Source organism: Pseudochaenichthys georgianus, chromosome 5, assembly GCF_902827115.2.
Source record: "Pseudochaenichthys georgianus chromosome 5, fPseGeo1.2, whole genome shotgun sequence".
NCBI lineage: Eukaryota > Metazoa > Chordata > Actinopteri > Perciformes > Channichthyidae > Pseudochaenichthys > Pseudochaenichthys georgianus.
The window spans coordinates 19,392,817-19,410,047 of NC_047507.1; the positions used below are offsets into that span (position 1 = coordinate 19,392,817).

At 40.7% G+C, this 17,231-nt stretch overlaps 1 protein-coding gene across 4 annotated transcripts in view; it reads left to right on the plus strand.

The window, feature by feature from the left end:
- Positions 1 to 17,231, plus strand: part of erc2 (ELKS/RAB6-interacting/CAST family member 2) — a 48,957-nt gene that overhangs the window by 11,711 nt on the left and 20,015 nt on the right. For 2 of the 4 annotated variants that reach the window (XM_071203129.1, XM_071203128.1), the window contains exons 3-11: positions 7,233 to 7,673; positions 7,978 to 8,052; positions 10,446 to 10,601; positions 11,420 to 11,587; positions 12,311 to 12,478; positions 13,432 to 13,569; positions 13,981 to 14,121; positions 14,303 to 14,443; positions 16,279 to 16,314. In XM_071203129.1, coding sequence (XP_071059230.1) covers positions 7,233 to 7,673; positions 7,978 to 8,052; positions 10,446 to 10,601; positions 11,420 to 11,587; positions 12,311 to 12,478; positions 13,432 to 13,569; positions 13,981 to 14,121; positions 14,303 to 14,443; positions 16,279 to 16,314 — 1,464 coding nt within the window. The remainder of the gene's footprint in view (positions 1 to 7,232; positions 7,674 to 7,977; positions 8,053 to 10,445; positions 10,602 to 11,419; positions 11,588 to 12,310; positions 12,479 to 13,431; positions 13,570 to 13,980; positions 14,122 to 14,302; positions 14,444 to 16,278; positions 16,315 to 17,231) is intronic. The other 2 variants (XM_071203127.1, XM_034082499.2) reach the window with 1 other exon arrangement.

The window sequence follows — 17,231 nt, forward strand, 5'->3', positions numbered from 1 at the left end:
GCCTTGTCTTTGCTGCTACTGTAGAGGTCTTCACCCTCTCTAATAGGGGAGACTCCAATGTTGTCCGCTCCACACTCTTTGACATATTTCCAGAATAGTCTGGTATTGTTTTCAGCAAGACTCTGGGTGAGTGTGTTTTCGATATAGTCCCAGTGTGCACTGCGAAGGTTATTTTGAACATGTTTCTTTTGGTTGCGGAAGTTTTCCCAATCACGAGTTTTGCCTGATCGCTTGGCTTTGTTGTACAACTTCTTTTTATTTTTTATTTGGCGTTTCATGCAGTGAGTGAGCCAGGGCAGGTTGTGCCGTGTGGTAGTGAACTTGGTCGGGATATGCTTATCCATCTGTGAAAACAGTTAGTCTCTGAGCATATTCCAGTTGTCATTCACAGTTAGCTGGTTTTCTGTTCTAACAAATTCTGTGCTGAACAATTCCAGCTCAGTTTGGATGGCGTCCCAGTCTGCTAATGAAAATGTGTACATTTTTCTCTGGGCTTTCTTTGTATATACAGGATGTATACTAAAGTCCATCATGACAGCACAGTGATCTGATATGCCTGGTATTGTTTGCACATTTTGCACGAGCGTTTGATTTGAAGTGAATATCAAGTCTAATATGTTCTGTTTTCGAGTAGGCTCGAGTTGTACTTGTGTTAGTGAGTATTCTTTGACTATGTCTAAAACATGTTGGTTTAGAGCTATGTTGTTTGTCCCTGGTTGTTCATTTTCCCAATCTATACCAGGTGCGTTGAAGTCACCACCTAGAATTATTGTTTTTTCTGATGCGTTACTAGGCAATAGAGAAATTGATTTCCGAAGCTCATCCAGTTTGGTGTGATGGTCACTTGGTGGTCTATATAAGCTACCAATGTAGAATGTTTTGCTCGCTTGGGAAACCTTGATCGAGACCCACATGATTTCAATTTCTGTGTCTGTGGTTGCAATCCTTGTTGCTGTAAAGCCTTCCTTTATGCCGATGAAGACTCCACCTCCGTTTATATTGCGATCCTTCCTAAAGATAGTATAGTGTTTGGGGAATATTGCACCATTCTTTATGGTGTCATCTAGCCATGTCTCATTCCCAATTATGCAATCTGGTTTGGTGTCATCGATGAGAGCATGCAGGTTGGGGGTCTTGCCCTTTACGCCACCACAGTTGATCAAGATTGTTCGCCATTGATTATGTCTGTTGGTTGTGGTCCCTACAATGTTGTCGGCTGAGTCATCCACAGAGGTTGTATTTATGGTTGACAGGCTTTCACTCACTTCTTGGTCACTGATTTCAGATTGGTTTTCAGTTGTCAATATTACATTGTTATTGGTGGTTTCTGTGTGTCCGTTTTCTCTATATTGGGTTATGGGTTCGAGATATATTCTTGCTTCCTTAGGCTGCGGCCACACGAGGACGAAAACGGTCGTTTGCGTTACTGTTTAGTGTCATATAGACCGTTCGGCCACACGAGGACGACCGAATACGGCACTAAACGACTTGAGGAAACAATAACGGGTCCCAAGGTGGATAGAACGGCATACACAACGCTCTGGGGGGTCCAACGGCTCCGTGTGTACGCCCTATACGATCATTTTCTGATAATGATGAGGCAATAGCCCCGCCTCTCTCCACCTCTGCTGCTCACCCCCGCGTCAAAGTAAACTGCACACTGAATTCAGATTATTTATCTTTCTCTCGATATGGACCTAAACGCGAGTGAAGTGTAATCTGACAGGACGGAGACACGCAGCTCTGCTCACCTGCAGCTCCTCCCGCTGTAGCAAAACACACACTTCAAGTCAGATCATCACCCTTAGCTATTTTAATTACCTCTCAAACTACCTAAACTAGTTATAAATATGTTTATTTTTACAGTCGGCCGGGTCACTGATTACTGGATCAGCTGCTGCATGAGACAGACACTGACGCTGTCCGAAGAGAGGGAGGAAAAAGAGAGGCTCCGTGTATTTTATTATAATAATAAATAGAGTCGTTATTCATTTGTTTTAAAGCTCAATAAATAACAAAGAAGACCTTTGACCGGCACTTTTATAATTTTGTCAGGAAGATTTCAACTTTAATACACGTTGACTGGCGAAAAACTCTGCCCGGTTCCCTCGGGCCCCACCGCGGAGAATAAACAGAAGGGCATTAGGCAACCATGACAACCATGCTTCTTCGCTGCTTTTGTGGAGGAAGTTACAGCGCCACGTACAGCACGTACAGGCTCCTGCATATGTACTGCAGCTTCTCCAGCGGTTGGAGCTAAACGGAGCGGTCTCGTGTGGACAGACACTATCCGGATAACTATTGCGTGTGGACGGAAGCTTGTTTGCGTTTGCGTTAATCCTATGCGTTTAGCCGTTTTCGTCCTCGTGTGGCCGCAGCCTTAGTTTGACTAATCGCAGGTTCCAGGGTGGACCGCGAACTCGGAAGACGTAGTTTTTTGACTCATCGGCTGCTGTTTTTGCCTTGGCCTCCTCGACTTTATTCCTGATGAGTTCACGATCTTCCTTGTTGTAGTCATTTGAAATGCTTATTCTCTGATACTTGTTTTCACTGTTTTTTAGTTTCCTCACATTCTTGAATATTTTCTCTTTGTCATCCCTGTTGTTGAGTACAATTTGTAATGGTCTGTTCCGTTTGGGGCCCTGGGTAGCCTGTGTTCCTAGTCTGATAACCTGTTTGGTCTGAAGTTTCCCTATTTCAAAAATGTTTTCACAAAGACTGTCAAAGAACTCTACCGGGGTTTCTTCAGTACTTTCATCTGCTTGGTAAATGATCAGGTTGTTCTCTCTGGATTCACGATCATCTGTTTCCTTCAGCTGTTCATCTCTAGCTTCTTTCATTATTTTCTTAAAGTTTCATGGTGCAGATGTTTCACTTGCTTTGGTCATTTCTGCCCAGGTCTTTACTGTGTCGGTTAGATCCTTGTAGAGCTGATCATATACAATTTAGATATATTATTATTTAGGTATATATTCTATGACCCTGTTGGGTTCTTGATTAAAATGTTTCCCTTTTTTTTAATATATATTTTTCTTCCTAGTTGAAATCTGCAAATACTTTGCAGGCACTCTCTACATTTGAATGTGCGCTTATTATTACACTTCAAAGTGACTCTCAGTAAATGAAAAGGACATTGTTTGGCTTTATAAAACGGAACTATATTTCATTGTCACAGTTGGCTGTTCTGTTTTATGAGGGGAACTCCTAGTATCTGCTCAGGCTCATCCTATACTGTTTAGATGACAAACAGGAATATAAATAAACCATATTAAATAGCGCCATGCACCTTGGAAAAACACTTATTGCTTTACAGTTCTGTAAGTACTGTAAGAAAATATAATTTACAATTCAGCATCACTCCTGTTTGCTGTTCCAACTCAGATTTCTGCATTAACGCTGATTTCTACCTTTCTTTTGCTGAGTGGAGATGAATAAATGCCTAGTCTGCTGGCATGGCTGTGGGTGTAATTGTATATTGTCAGCCGTCACGACATACAACACAGAGATTAGGGATGTAGTGAGCAGTAGGATGCTCTGACTCAGCACTTTGGAGCTGTCCATCTGTCAGATGCAAACGCCCACTCTCTCTCAACACACACATATATGCAGTATACTTTAGCAGATATAGCTGCTCGTGCTTGCATGCCACCTGTAAAATAATTTGAATATCATCAGCTTTGAGTATCAATCTATGCACAGAGTAGCTTTTATGTTAATATTTTAACATGTCCAACTCTTCGGCCCTGACTGAAATATTTTCAAAACCATTGAATGAATTGGAGGGAAATTGAGTCTAGATATATGTAATCCTCAAAGGGTTAAGCTTCTGCCTTTGGTGATTCCCAAACGTATCCTCTGGTGCAACTAGTATACATTTTACAGAAAGTTTTGCAAAGACATGGTGCTAACAAAATGTATGCTAATGAAATGGCTGACCCCCCGACTTTCCCTCTAGCTCCACAATGAGTCGGACATTTGTGGTTTTAAGGGAATTGCATCATCAACTATTAGATGGATTCTAATGAAATTGTAAGCGGAAACTCATGTTCCCTCCGGGATCAATTATTGTATTTTGAATGATCCCCAAACTGTTTTTATCTGCTCCCATCATCAGGTCACATTTCTAATTTGTACAATATTTGGTTTATGATCTAAAAAAATAATAAAGTGTCACCAGTCTTAGCCAAAGTTCAAGTTAATTGTTAGGATGCAACCAGCTAAGATTGTCAACATAAATACCGTAAAGCTTATATCTGCCATACAATAACCGCTACCTGTTGAGTCTTTGACTTAAGGTTTTTTGGGGGAAATATTAAGTATAATACTACATGTTTAATCAACCAACACTTTAACACATAGCTTTGGCATCTTGACAGAGTTTTTAGGGGAAATTTGACAAAATGCAATAGTCGATGGGGCTCTCAGAAGGATTGTGTGTCTCTGCACAAAAGGATTTATGACAAGCAGTTACCCCGGTGTCAGTCAGAGAGGGGAGCACTGTAGCTCAACATCTCTCCAGGACTCCAGAAACCTCTGGAAGATTTGTTTGCAGGATATGCAGCAGAAGATGACTGACTCACAGGAGCTAGAACAGTTCTGCTGCAGATGTCAGGGGGAACGGCCATAAATTCATTTAAACCCACAGTTTGAAAAACATTGATTCCCTGGGCCGCCTTCTGCTGTTCAGTAGTAGCAGGTTATTGATCAGGGAGAACAGAGTAGGGTAGAGGAAGCAGGCCAGGTCAGATTAAAGGCAGAAGATATGAGGAGAGAGAAAATGTTTTGTTTTAAGAGTTTGCATTTGACTCACTTTCACTGTTTGATAGTAATTACTTTGTATAAGCAGTGTAGCAGCAGGCCAATATTTATAGGGACTTAGGGAGCATGTTCATTTTATTTTATGAGGAAAATAACTGTTGTATTGAAGGTTTTTTTGTCAGGAAAAATACGTTTTGGACAGTGTATGGATCCATTCATTGTTATACATTATATTTACAAGATGTAACAGTAGGGATGTTGGCGTGTGACAGCGTAATAATAAGTAAGGCTATACTCGGTATGCAATTCAGAATTTGAGATGTACTAGGTAGGTGGTTTCTGTCGCTGGATTTAACCTCACTGACTTCCATAAGTATGTCCAAAACTGTTAAAGATGGCAACAGCCCTGCAGTCAGCTGAAACCTTTAACAACTCCTTCTGCTAACACAAACACTGCCCCCCAGTGGTCGGAAGAGCACATGTTTCACACAAGTAGTGGAGAAGTAATATACTGACAATAAATTAGTCAATGTAGACTGATAAATGTTTCAGCTCCTCAACAAATACAATTAAACACTAATATATTGTCTCATATTTATCTTATCAAGACAAAACCCTTACTTACAGTGTTACAAATACTTCTAATACTACTACTACTACTACAGCACTAACTACTTCTACTATTACTGCTGCTGCTGCTTTGCACTGTTAATATTTGACTACATACTGTATGTTATGTGGAGGCTGTTGATAGATGAATAAAATCAAACCAAAACAAATGTTTTAAATCAATGTTACTAGAAATAATTGTTAACAATATTAGACCAGTGAATACATCTAAGATAAGTCAATGTTAGATCATGCCCGTTGCTCAGAACCATTTTTACAGCCATTTCAAAACTACTCTTCATCTCTTTCCAGAAATGTTGTCATTCAATACATTTCTCATTGTGTGTATGATAATATTCTGATTCAGGGCTGGAGCTGATAACCGAGCAGCTGCGTTGCGTGTCTCTCATTTAAAATCTCTGGCTGTTTAGTGTTTATCATCCGTTTCTTTGTTATCATGCTCTGACGCTCTGTTTTTACCATACATGTGTTTTTCTATTCATTCTGCCCATGCTCTGCAGATGCTGGATGTCAGGAGAAACAAGGTTTGTCCCTATGTTTGCACCACGAGTTGTGTGCACAACATAGAGTCACCTTCAGTGTGCCGTGTATTTTCAGACACCTGACAATCCCTTTGCACCATTACAACCTCTCCTATGAACCTCAAAAAGGAAGTGAAATCTTTACAGCAGCTCACACCCCATCCTTTTCCTGTGAACCCTCATGTGTTACCCTATAAACACTGTGAAATGATAAAAGTGACTGTTTGTTGAATTGTGTCAATCCAAATGTGTCTGGTGGTCGATCCCCCTGTAGTAACACAAACCCTACAAGCCCAGACTGCCTGTAAAGTGGGTTTGTTTGTGGTGTAAGAATCTTTTTCCTCTCCTCTAAATCCTGATTGAGCCATTTTATGGACATAGATTGATCTCTCTCTGGAGATATCTGCTGGAGGAAAATGTTAACAGGAGAGACCAAGTCTGAGGCAATCTGTGACAGAAACGAGGCCATAACACTCCTCCCCTAAATCTACAAAAAATACCCCTGCACACAAAGAAATATAGTAGGCTTAATAGAGCTTGTTTTTATTTTAATTTTATTCTGGACATGTACATCGTACATCGTTCTTCACAAACAAGAATGCATGTAATCAACACATTACAGTGCCGTCTCTACAGTGCAATGATACAGTATCATGATACTAATGGAAATGAGCTATTAGCTCAAATCTGGCATAATTAATCTCTTCTCTTTTTTCTGAGATTAATGTATTTGTATGCATGGTCCTTGTTGAAATAAATACATAATAATAATAATTATAACAGTGTCCAGTAACGTTAAAAGGTCATAGTGAAATTGAAGATACAAAAATAAAATGTAAAATACTTGCTCAGACTTCTTTTCACTATAATTGAATGCGACTTTAGAGGTTTGAAACATTATTTGTATCCTCTTCTCTGCTGCACTGCAGGGAAGCATCCGGGTTGTCTTTTACTCAGATTAGCACAATAACAACTCTTATTAGTTCTGCTCACATGTAAAAAGATTGAGCAATCTTCACTTGTGAAAAGAATAGGGACTTAATAATGTTATTATCATGCACATAGATTAAAGAAAAATATACATAATAATTCTCCTTAAATAGGCCGTATTGTATTTTGACAATATCACTTGTTTGCAGTCTATTTGCTTCGAATGATTGGAAAGTGATATGTTCCCCCCCTTTCCAACCAGCTGAAGCATTATTCCTCGGAACAATGTGCAACTGCATTGAAGTGTATTTAAATGTGCTTACCCTCATGTGTGTTGCCATGACAAACGTTGCATTGTGGTAAAATCTAATATTAATTTCAATAATTGTAAAGTCTCTCTTCCAGCACCTCCAGATGACTATCCAGGCTCTGCAGGATGAGCTGCGCACACAGAGAGACCTGAACCACTTGCTTCAACAGGAGGGTGGGAACCGCTCAGATCATTTCACCACCATCGAGCTGACGGAGGAGAACTTCCGGCGTCTGCAGGCCGAACACGACAGGCAGGCCAAGGAGCTCTTCTTGCTGCGGAAGACCCTTGAGGAGATGGAGCTGAGGATCGAGACCCAGAAGCAGACGCTGGGTGCCAGGGACGAGTCCATAAAGAAGCTGCTGGAGATGCTGCAGAGCAAAGGGCTGCCACCGGGGTCCGGGAGGGTGTCCGAGGACGAGGAGCAGGAGAGAGCCAGGCGCATTGCTGAGGCAGAGGCCCAGCTCGGACACCTGGAGGTTATTCTGGATCAAAAGGACAAGGAGAACATCCATCTACGAGAGGTACTCTATGACCAGGTTCAGTTAATATTAATATATGGGGGTAACTGTATAAGACTGAACACTAACTGTTTTCACTTTTCATCACTAGAGGGCAGTGTCGATTTTAATATGCTTTATTCTGCGGCTCATATTGTAGCATATTGGTTATGTAACGTAAACACTTTACATGTGCAATGTGCCTTTATATGAATTTAGTAGTGTTTTTTCCCTTAAGTCAATTTTAGTCATATAATCGTGCTTTCTGTTGCATTAACACTAGATTCTGCTGTAATTGTGCCACATAATAATGCATCTTTTCTAAAAGGAACTGCACAGAAGAAATCAGCTGCACCAGGATCCAGGCAAAACCAAGGCCCTGCAGACCATCATAGAGATGAAAGTAAGAACCAGACGCACAATATACAGCCAGGATTTTACCCACTACAGCAGTCCCCATTGAAATTGTCCATTGAACTGTTCTTTAGAATAGTGGAGTAACTAATATTTAGTTAATTTGTTTTACCTTTTAAAGAAAGGCACCTCTATCTGACAGTTTACAGACTTCAAACAAGCTAATAATTGACAGTCTGTCTAGAACCAGATGTTAAAATACAGATGTTGTGTTTGAGTCACTAGCATTAACAGGCCTTGTATTATGTAAGCTGCTGTATGACTTAACAGGCCTGTGTGTTCTTCTGAATCTTCTGTTGTTATTGTGACGATCAGCAGCTGAGTCAATAATTAACACACTGACACATCTCTCTATCTCCCTCTCACACACAGACATGCACAGACTGTGTTTCTGTTCACAAAGCAGTTGTGTAAACATCAACTAGAATCAATATTACTGTTCAACATTACAGCTGTCGTCCCTCGCCGAAGAGATGCAGCAGCTGGTCATGGCAACCGAAGTTTCAAAAATTAACTCTTCAATATCAGAGACTGCAGGTCCAACAATTCAGCCTGATTATATTAAGTTTGGCATTGTGACATTTGCAGTGCTTCAAACTATTACACACGCATACAATCTTTTTTTGAAGACACTAAAATTGCCTAGCTGAATTATTAAGCAAAACAGTATCAAATGATGCAAACATTTTGAATTGTTTTAATTATATTTAAGCTGGTTGTGCAGTACTAATGTATGAATGCATCTTCTTGGATTTGAATACAGGACAGTGAAACAACGAGAGAAACAAATATGTATATAATGTTTAATGTAATTTTAACAAGGTTAAGGGACACTTAAATACTCGGACAAGCATTCATATTACATTAGAAAATATTCAAGAAGAAAGACAGTTGAGAGACCCCACCCATCATCAAGTATAATTTTCTTTCGCCTTTAGATCAAGCAAATTACATTTCACACACACACTACATTTTAATACATACACAAATCTGATTCAGTTGTAATATGTCAATATGTTATATAAAAATGCTTATTCAGATCAACAAGTGTTGTATGGCTGTACTCTCCGGCAGCCTCACTGCAGAGGCCTGACATCACTTCCTCAAAATAAATCATGACATCATCGCTGAGCTGACACAGCCCCTCTCTCTCGGCTGGGTCGGCACTGTGCAGGCCTCAGCCTTCCCCCGATGCGGTCATGTGACATCTGTGCTCTGGGATACTGTTGATTTGCATACAGAGCAAGGGAAGACCCGCCTCCTTCTCCCTGTGCTGTGCAGGAAGACCCTGCATCTCTCCCCTCTCCTCCACTCCCTCTGCTGTGTGGATGCTGATGCTGAGGCACGAATAATCCTCCCTCCCCGTCTACCCTACATCCCTCCCGCCCTCTCCTGCTCACTCACCAGAGACAGTGCACAGTATATAGCCTGCCTGCTGCTACCATGGAAACAGGTGTGGTTGTTTATGACAGTGAGAGGCCAGTTTGCAGGGAGATAGATTGAAAGAGGCAGGGGAAGAGAGATAAAGAATAAGATTTACTGACCAGGTCGATGTACCAGTGATCACATGTGGATGGAATAAATTCCCCCTCCTTTGAAGGTACGCCGTCTTATATCTATTGCAGCAAAGCAATGTTAGTTCATTGATGTTCGTCTCGTAACACGAACACTGAGGTGAGATACAGCGGCAGGGCGAAGTACATGTGCAGTGCTCAGGTCGTCTGTCAATCATCATTTCGACACATTTACAATGTTCCTCTGCAGCGGGACTGACCCTGCTTACGGCCACAGGTTCATGAGTCCAGAGCCACTAGGTGGAGAGGAGGAGAGACACAAAAAGAGAGAAAGACAGGAAGGAACAAGGTTGCTCTATGCTCTGCTGGAGAGGTTGATGGACCATGGCTAATCTTAAAGACGTTGTATTATTTATTTAAAAAGCCGTGAAGCTAAAGCTGGACTCACAGTCGCAGTCCAGAGCCTGATTCTGCATCGATCTGCAAGCAACTACGGCAAAAGCTACGCCTTGTTACTTTCTTCCTCTCCCTCTGCACATTTCTCATTGTCCTAGGCTAATCTCTCCATGCTGGATGTCTGCTCAATATTTCCTAATGGTGATTAATCCTCTGAGCTGCTGCAAGGAGCTGAGCAGAAAGCCTCTGATTTGACCAACAGATACCGCAGTTGCTCTCAGCGTCTTCCAGAGCTTTTTCCACTCTTTTATCTCGCTACATCTCTTTCTCTCTTCCTCCCTCTGTCTTTTAGTCTCCCTCTTTCTTTCTGTCCTGGACTCTTGTATCTAGCTTACATTCATTTGCAGCTTGCAACTTTTGGACATGCCAGTCTGGATTTTGAGGTGTGTCTCCTCTGCATGTTTGTGTGCAGGACACCAAAATTGCCTCTCTGGAGCGCAACATTCGAGATCTGGAGGATGAGATCCAAATGCTGAAGGCGAACGGCTTACTGAACACAGAGGACAGAGAGGAGGAGATCAAACAGATGGAGGTCTACAAAAACCACTCCAAGTTCATGAAGACCAAGGTATATAAGCTCTGCACTCTGCATGAAATGTAGATCCTATGAAAATATGGCTGAAAAACCAACACAGTTGAGTCGTTTCGGTACAGTATGACTGTGCAGCAAGGAGAATACTAAATGAAGCTGTGTGTCTTTTAAATAAGCTGCTTTAGCATTTTGTCTCATCAGCAAAGTGTTCTGTTGGCAACTATCTGAGAGAAGCTTTTTTTTAAAGAAATCGGCGTACCAAGGATACCAAATAAGGCAAACTCAGCAAGGGAGTTATATGGCATAATACAATACTTAACATGTCTTTCTTAATTGCTTATAAAAGCTGGGTACTTTGTTATTGTGCTGCCAAGAATCGCAATGTCGACATTAGGACATTACCGCTTCACCTGTGTAGTTTTCAGAGCAGTGAGAGTTTCTATCAGTGCATGCTACATTACGTCATGATAACTTTTAGCAGTTGGAGCTTCACCAGCAGGGCCACCTGAAATCTGTTATTGTATCAAGGTGTGTGTCTGCTGCTCTCTGGGGCTCATATGTCTCTCAGGAGCTTTGGCCCTGTGTTTACATGCCGCTCCTCACAAAAGTCAACTAGGCGTGGACCAGCCACAGTTTTGTTATTCTATTTTTAGACCTCTTTCATTAATCATAAATAGAGATGATTTATAATATATGACAAATGCAGGAGAGTCAGTCCCAAATGCATTTTTAGTGAGAGAGCGTGTTGATGAAAATAGTGCTTAAGCCTTACTGACTGGCTCACTGTTTCCCACTCATTGTCTCTGTCATACCCCCACATATGCACTGCTAATTGTAATGGTTGTCGTCTGTAGATTGACCAGCTGAAGCAGGAGTTGTCAAAGAAGGAGTCGGAGCTGCTGGCCTTGCAGACAAAACTAGAGACTCTCAACAACCAGAACTCAGACTGCAAACAGCATATCGAGGTGCTCAAAGAGTCTCTCACTGCCAAGGAGCAACGTGCTGCCATCCTTCAAACAGAGGTAACAGAACAACGCTTAAAACATAAAGAAAATAAACATAACAATTCACTGCCACACAGACATTTTCATACTCCAAACCAAACCGAGCAAATAAGAGGCTAGCCCTAAGCCCGAGGCGTATTACTGCAAATCATATCAGCACTTTATTTACTCTGGGACTTCAAACTACACCAAATATATAGAAATGAGAAGTGCACTGTCAAAGCACATCTCATAATCATCAAATAGCTACACAAACAAATAACTAACTGAGGATGCATTACCCTTACTGTAATGCATACGCCTTACATCATTCCCATACTACAAAATACTCGCTCAGGACCTATGCTCCTTTGAATGACATAGAGATCAAGTTCAAATTGATTCATACCTAAAAGCCAGTATTAGCTGTCAAATCAAATCAGGTTTTATTTATATAGCACATTTTAAAAACGATTTTGGTCGAGCCAAAGTGCTGTACATGCAAATAATAAATAACACATTACTACAATCGCAAAACAGAGGACAATAAATTACAACAGCAAATATAAAAATCAAACACAGGGAAATGTCATGAGCCGTGCTCCGCTCTGACTAGAAGGCCAGGGAGAAGAAGCATAGCTGTGCCTATGTTTGTCTTATAATTCCTTGTTACTCATTTACCATCAAATAAAAATGATGTAAGATTATTGTATAGTAAGTAGACTCACTGCACTGGGTGTGTTTGGCTGTGTCGTGCTTCAGGTAGATGCTCTGCGTCTGCGTTTGGAGGAGAAAGAGTCCTTCCTGAACAAGAAAACCAAGCAGCTGCAGGACTTGACGGAGGAGAAGGGCACTCTCGCCGGAGAAATCAGGGATATGAAGGACATGCTGGAGGTCAAAGAAAGGAAGATCAATGTCCTGCAGAAAAAGGTGAACATCAAAAAAAGGCCTGCCCTTTTGGGTGGATAACAGGAGTTTAAAAGTCAAAAAGTGTGACTACAAACTGAGGAAATTGTCCAAACCACTTACTAACCACTCTGAGTTATTGCTACATGATTCATCTGTTACAATGAACTATGGTGAGGAGGTGCAGGTGTATGTTGACCTACTCCAGATAAATGAGTGGTGAGTTGGGCAATTTTTCATGTCAGATTTTTGTGTCCTGAACAAAACCAGTCACTCTGTGAAAAGATAAAACAGAATAGTTACTATCTCCATTAAGACTAGAGTCTCTGCTCTCAGGGGAAAAGTGTCCATAGAAAGACAAGCAAGAAGATATTTCTGCCTCACTGCCTCTAGTGTGTGTGTGCTATAAATACTCCCTGAGTGTTACTCCCTCTCTCACACTGACCCGCTCACCCATTCCCTTTGCTTTTTTTCTCTCCCCTTGTTCTAACACACCTCCTCTTTTTCATCCATCTACTTTTATCCCTCTCTTTGACATCTCTCGTGATTTCTCCTGATGTGGTTATTTGGTTTCATTTCTCTGTTGTGTCAACCATATAGTATAGTATAGTATATTAGATCAGCACACACGTTTTAATGTCTTTAAATAGCTGTGTTTTTACATTAGTCTCAATGCATAGTTCTAACGGATTGCTGCTTGATTTATATTCTGTTTTATTTTCAGTTCTACTTCCTATACTCCTCAAAGTCTGGCAGTTTCTGATGTTTTTAATGGAAATACTTCATTGTAAAGCCCTTGCACATTTCAAACTATGAACATGACGTTGTCTGTAGAGGGTATTAATCATCAAAGACTTTCATAATCTCTGAGTCCAGCTCTTAAAGCAACGTTGAGTACTCTGGTTTAAAGTCATGCTTTTTACACCTGCTTCTTTCCCTTTTTTCATCCCTGTGCCACCTCCTCCTCCCTGTGTCAGATTGAGAATCTGCAGGAGCAGCTGCGAGACAAAGACAAGCAGCTGGGGAATCTGAAGGACCGGGTCAAGTCTCTGCAGACCGACTCCAGTAACACAGACACTGCCCTGGCGACCCTGGAGGAGGCTCTGTCAGAGAAGGTATGGTACAAAACTGCCGCATTAGGGAGGAGCAGTGTTCACAGTTGAGATGTAAACACCTACTGCAGGACAAAATGATTGACGTGTGGCAGTTTTTGTACAGATTTAACAAACAAGATAGATTTAACAAACAAGATAGTCTAAGCTAATAAGCATATTTTCCAAACTTTTCCTTAGATCAAACCCAAAAGTAATAATCCTTTATGTTTACTCCGCAAACTTGAACTTTTTGTTTTTGACACCTCATACAACTTAAAGTTCTTAGCGCTTACTCTTACACTTAATTCTTAAGTCGCTTGATATGTGTCTTGTTTCTCATACTGAGCTAAGACTTTGGTAATTCTTAAGATGTTTCTTTAAAGCATTCTCAAGTGTATGTACATTCTCTGTTTTGATGTCTCTGTGTGTTAGGAGAGGATTATAGAGCGTTTAAAGGACCAAAGGGAGAGGGAAGACAGAGAACGTCTGGATGAAGTGGATTCCTACAGGAAGGAGAACAAGGATCTGAAGGAGAAGGTCAACGGCCTTCAGATAGAACTAACAGAGAAAGAGGTCAGTGAGTACAAAGACATGCTGCATCTTTTTCTCTACTACTCTGCTCTGCTGTACTTTACTGCATATCTTTCCTGTTTCTATCAGTAGGCCCTTACTTTGTAACCTGTGTCACTTTGTCCTAGTTTGACCAGCTGGTTTGAACCTGTGCTAACTCTCTGCGCTGTCTGTCCCCCTGCAGTCCAGCCTCATCGATCTGAAGGATCATGCTTCGTCTTTGGCCTCCTCTAGCCTCAAGAAGGAATCAAAGCTAAAAACACTGGAGATCGCCATCGAGCAAAAAAAAGAGGAGTGTAGTAAGTTGGAGACGCAGTTGCAGAAGGTAAGGGTGCATTTCAAAGTACACATTTTACTCATCGTGCTAATGTGTAGATCTCATTATTATTTTATGACACAGGTATTTACTATTCCATCTGTTTTTCTACTGGACTTAAAGCTCTATCATTCTGTCCACATGTTGCATTGAAAGAGGCAGTCCAAATTCAGGGTGAAACCTCTGTTGGCATTACAATCTGATTGCAAAGACCATGTAGTAGATTTTCACATTATATACATCTGAAATTGCCATCTAAGTTTAAGAAAAGTTAAAGAGCAATAACTACAAGGCTTTATACAAATGTGTTTGTCACCTACTGTTTCAAATGTCAAGCGTGTTTTACTTTCAAATGTACAGTTGTTGTTCTTTGTAACCAATGCTCTGAACACTCAAAACATCGATTTCATTTTTCATTTTCAACTCCCACATATCTGATTTGTTTAACCCTTACACCCAGTCAATATACCCATTGGCTGCATACAAATTAAAACCAATTAAAATGAATTTTAAAAATGAAAATGAAAAAAAATTATCTTTATGAAAAGGTTATACACAAATGAAGAAGGTATCAAAAAGAGAAATTGCTTATTTTAGTCTTCATTAAAATGTTATGATTAATGCAGTTTAAAGGGGACCTATCATGCAAAATGCACTTTTGTACGTCTTTTATACATGAATATGTGTCCCCGGTGTGTCAGGGAACTCACACAGTGTCAGAAAACACAACCCTCTTTCTTTTCCTCCATACCCAAATCTCTAAAAACGGGGCTGCAACGGAGCTGATTATTATTTGAATTTTTCTGACGTCAGAAAAGGGGTGCTCCGCCTATATGGGCAACTCTCCACCTATCAGGGGAATGAGAGATCGCTCGAAAGCGCTGGAGACGCTGTAGTACATATGCCAGGCCTGTAAGTGGCGCTGTAGTCTGCCACAAAAGCAGACACAGCCCTTGCAAAAACAGGGCTGAAAAAGAGCAAATAGAGCGAAATGAGGCATGGCTAAAATGCATAATCTGTTTGGTATTTTGAAAAAAAAACTTCACAGACATGTTTTATATAGGTATGGCCCTACAATATATGTTTCAAATATACCATGATAGATCCACTTTAACTTTGGCTGAACTATGCATAGCTTCTCTGGAACCACGTTGAAAGAGACTATCAAGTTATTAAAAAGAGTTTTGTATTTTTTATATTTCTCCACTAATTTACAGTATTTCTGCAACTAAGACCTTGCACCAAGGCCTCTCACTATATCGCTATCAACTTATCATACAATATGGACAAGAACATCAGATCATTTTTATTTTATTTTAACAAAAGCAATGATTGTGGCAGGCCTTCTTGCTGTGTGTTTTTTCCATAGAGGGTGATTCTCAATGACTAATCTCCAATTCCTCAACAGAATGCACTTGTTGCCATTAAACATAAGGAAATGTGAAGACTTTTAATCATTTTTTAATCTTCATACGGAAGAATGTGAACCTGCCTTATACAAACACAGTCGATTATGATAATAACACCCTCGCTGCTGTGATTGGCTGCACTGCTCTGTTAGGCCAGCTGCAGGGAGCAGGCAGTCCATAAAATACGTCATCCGCCTCCTCCTACTCCATTACCCACAGACTATCCCCATGTCTGTCCCTCTACATTTGTCTGTGCTGTGTTGTCCCTAACCTGTAACAACGTCTGCTGTAGCCTACTGACACTATGTTACTGCTCTGTCCAACATGTATTGTGACATGTCTGATCCTGCTGTTCCCTCTCCTCTGGCTAAACTCAATCCTAACACTTACTCTCCCGCCCCGCTCCCTTCCTCAACCCTTCCGTTTTCAATGTAGCAAGCTGAGCAGCTATTCAGTCACATGAAAAATCCTGTAAGTCCCTCTCCTGAGCTCTCTGAGGCCCATATTGAAAGCATGAGGACCACTGATTAAGTCTTTGAAACATGCTAAATGGTGATCATGCCATCCGTCAGCGCAGGTTCTGCTTACACCTCCGAGCCACCAGACGCATGTTGATCATCACACCGTACTGATATAGTGAGCTTTACACTGCACTCAGAGTCCTGTGCAACGTACTCATCCTGCAACTGTTTGTGTTGTGACACATGGTGAAGTTGGTGCTTATTAAACAGTATTTCAAGAGTATTCTGAACTTTATTAATAGTGGTCTGTAGCTGGTTTATCTGTTGCTAGTGTATTTAACTACAGTGTGTTTTCTTCTTCTTGAACATTAGTGAAAAAAAAATCTGGTTTCGAAGTGTGAAGCTGACCTTTTGTTATCGTTTTTATAACTGAAATATGTTTAAAGACGACGGAGAAAAAATGTGGATTCTAACTTTTTTTTGTCTTTTACAGAATACAATTCTGTGTATTTAAGAATCTCAGATCCAGGTCAGGCGTAAAATTGTTTCAAGGGGTGCACTGATAATCGATTTTTAAAGCTGATAACATCACGTGTATCTTTGACCCATTTTTGTTGAGTTTAAGTACAGTAGCTATAGTGTGTTTTTACAATCTTTGAACACATCCTAAAAAGATCCTTGGCTTTCGACATCTTAAACGGCAGGCTGAATGGAGCCTAATTTCTATATCCAAAACATTTATTTTAACAAGGTTATTTTGAAATGCCCTCACATGAATTGCTGGATCTATAATAACGATGTACATTTTTACAATTTGAATCATTGAAAGAAATCTTCCACAAGTAAAATCCTGACATCACTCCTCATGCTTAAAATATGAAACGTATTCTCCATTCTTTTGACTGACAATCACAAAGACTGTGCAGC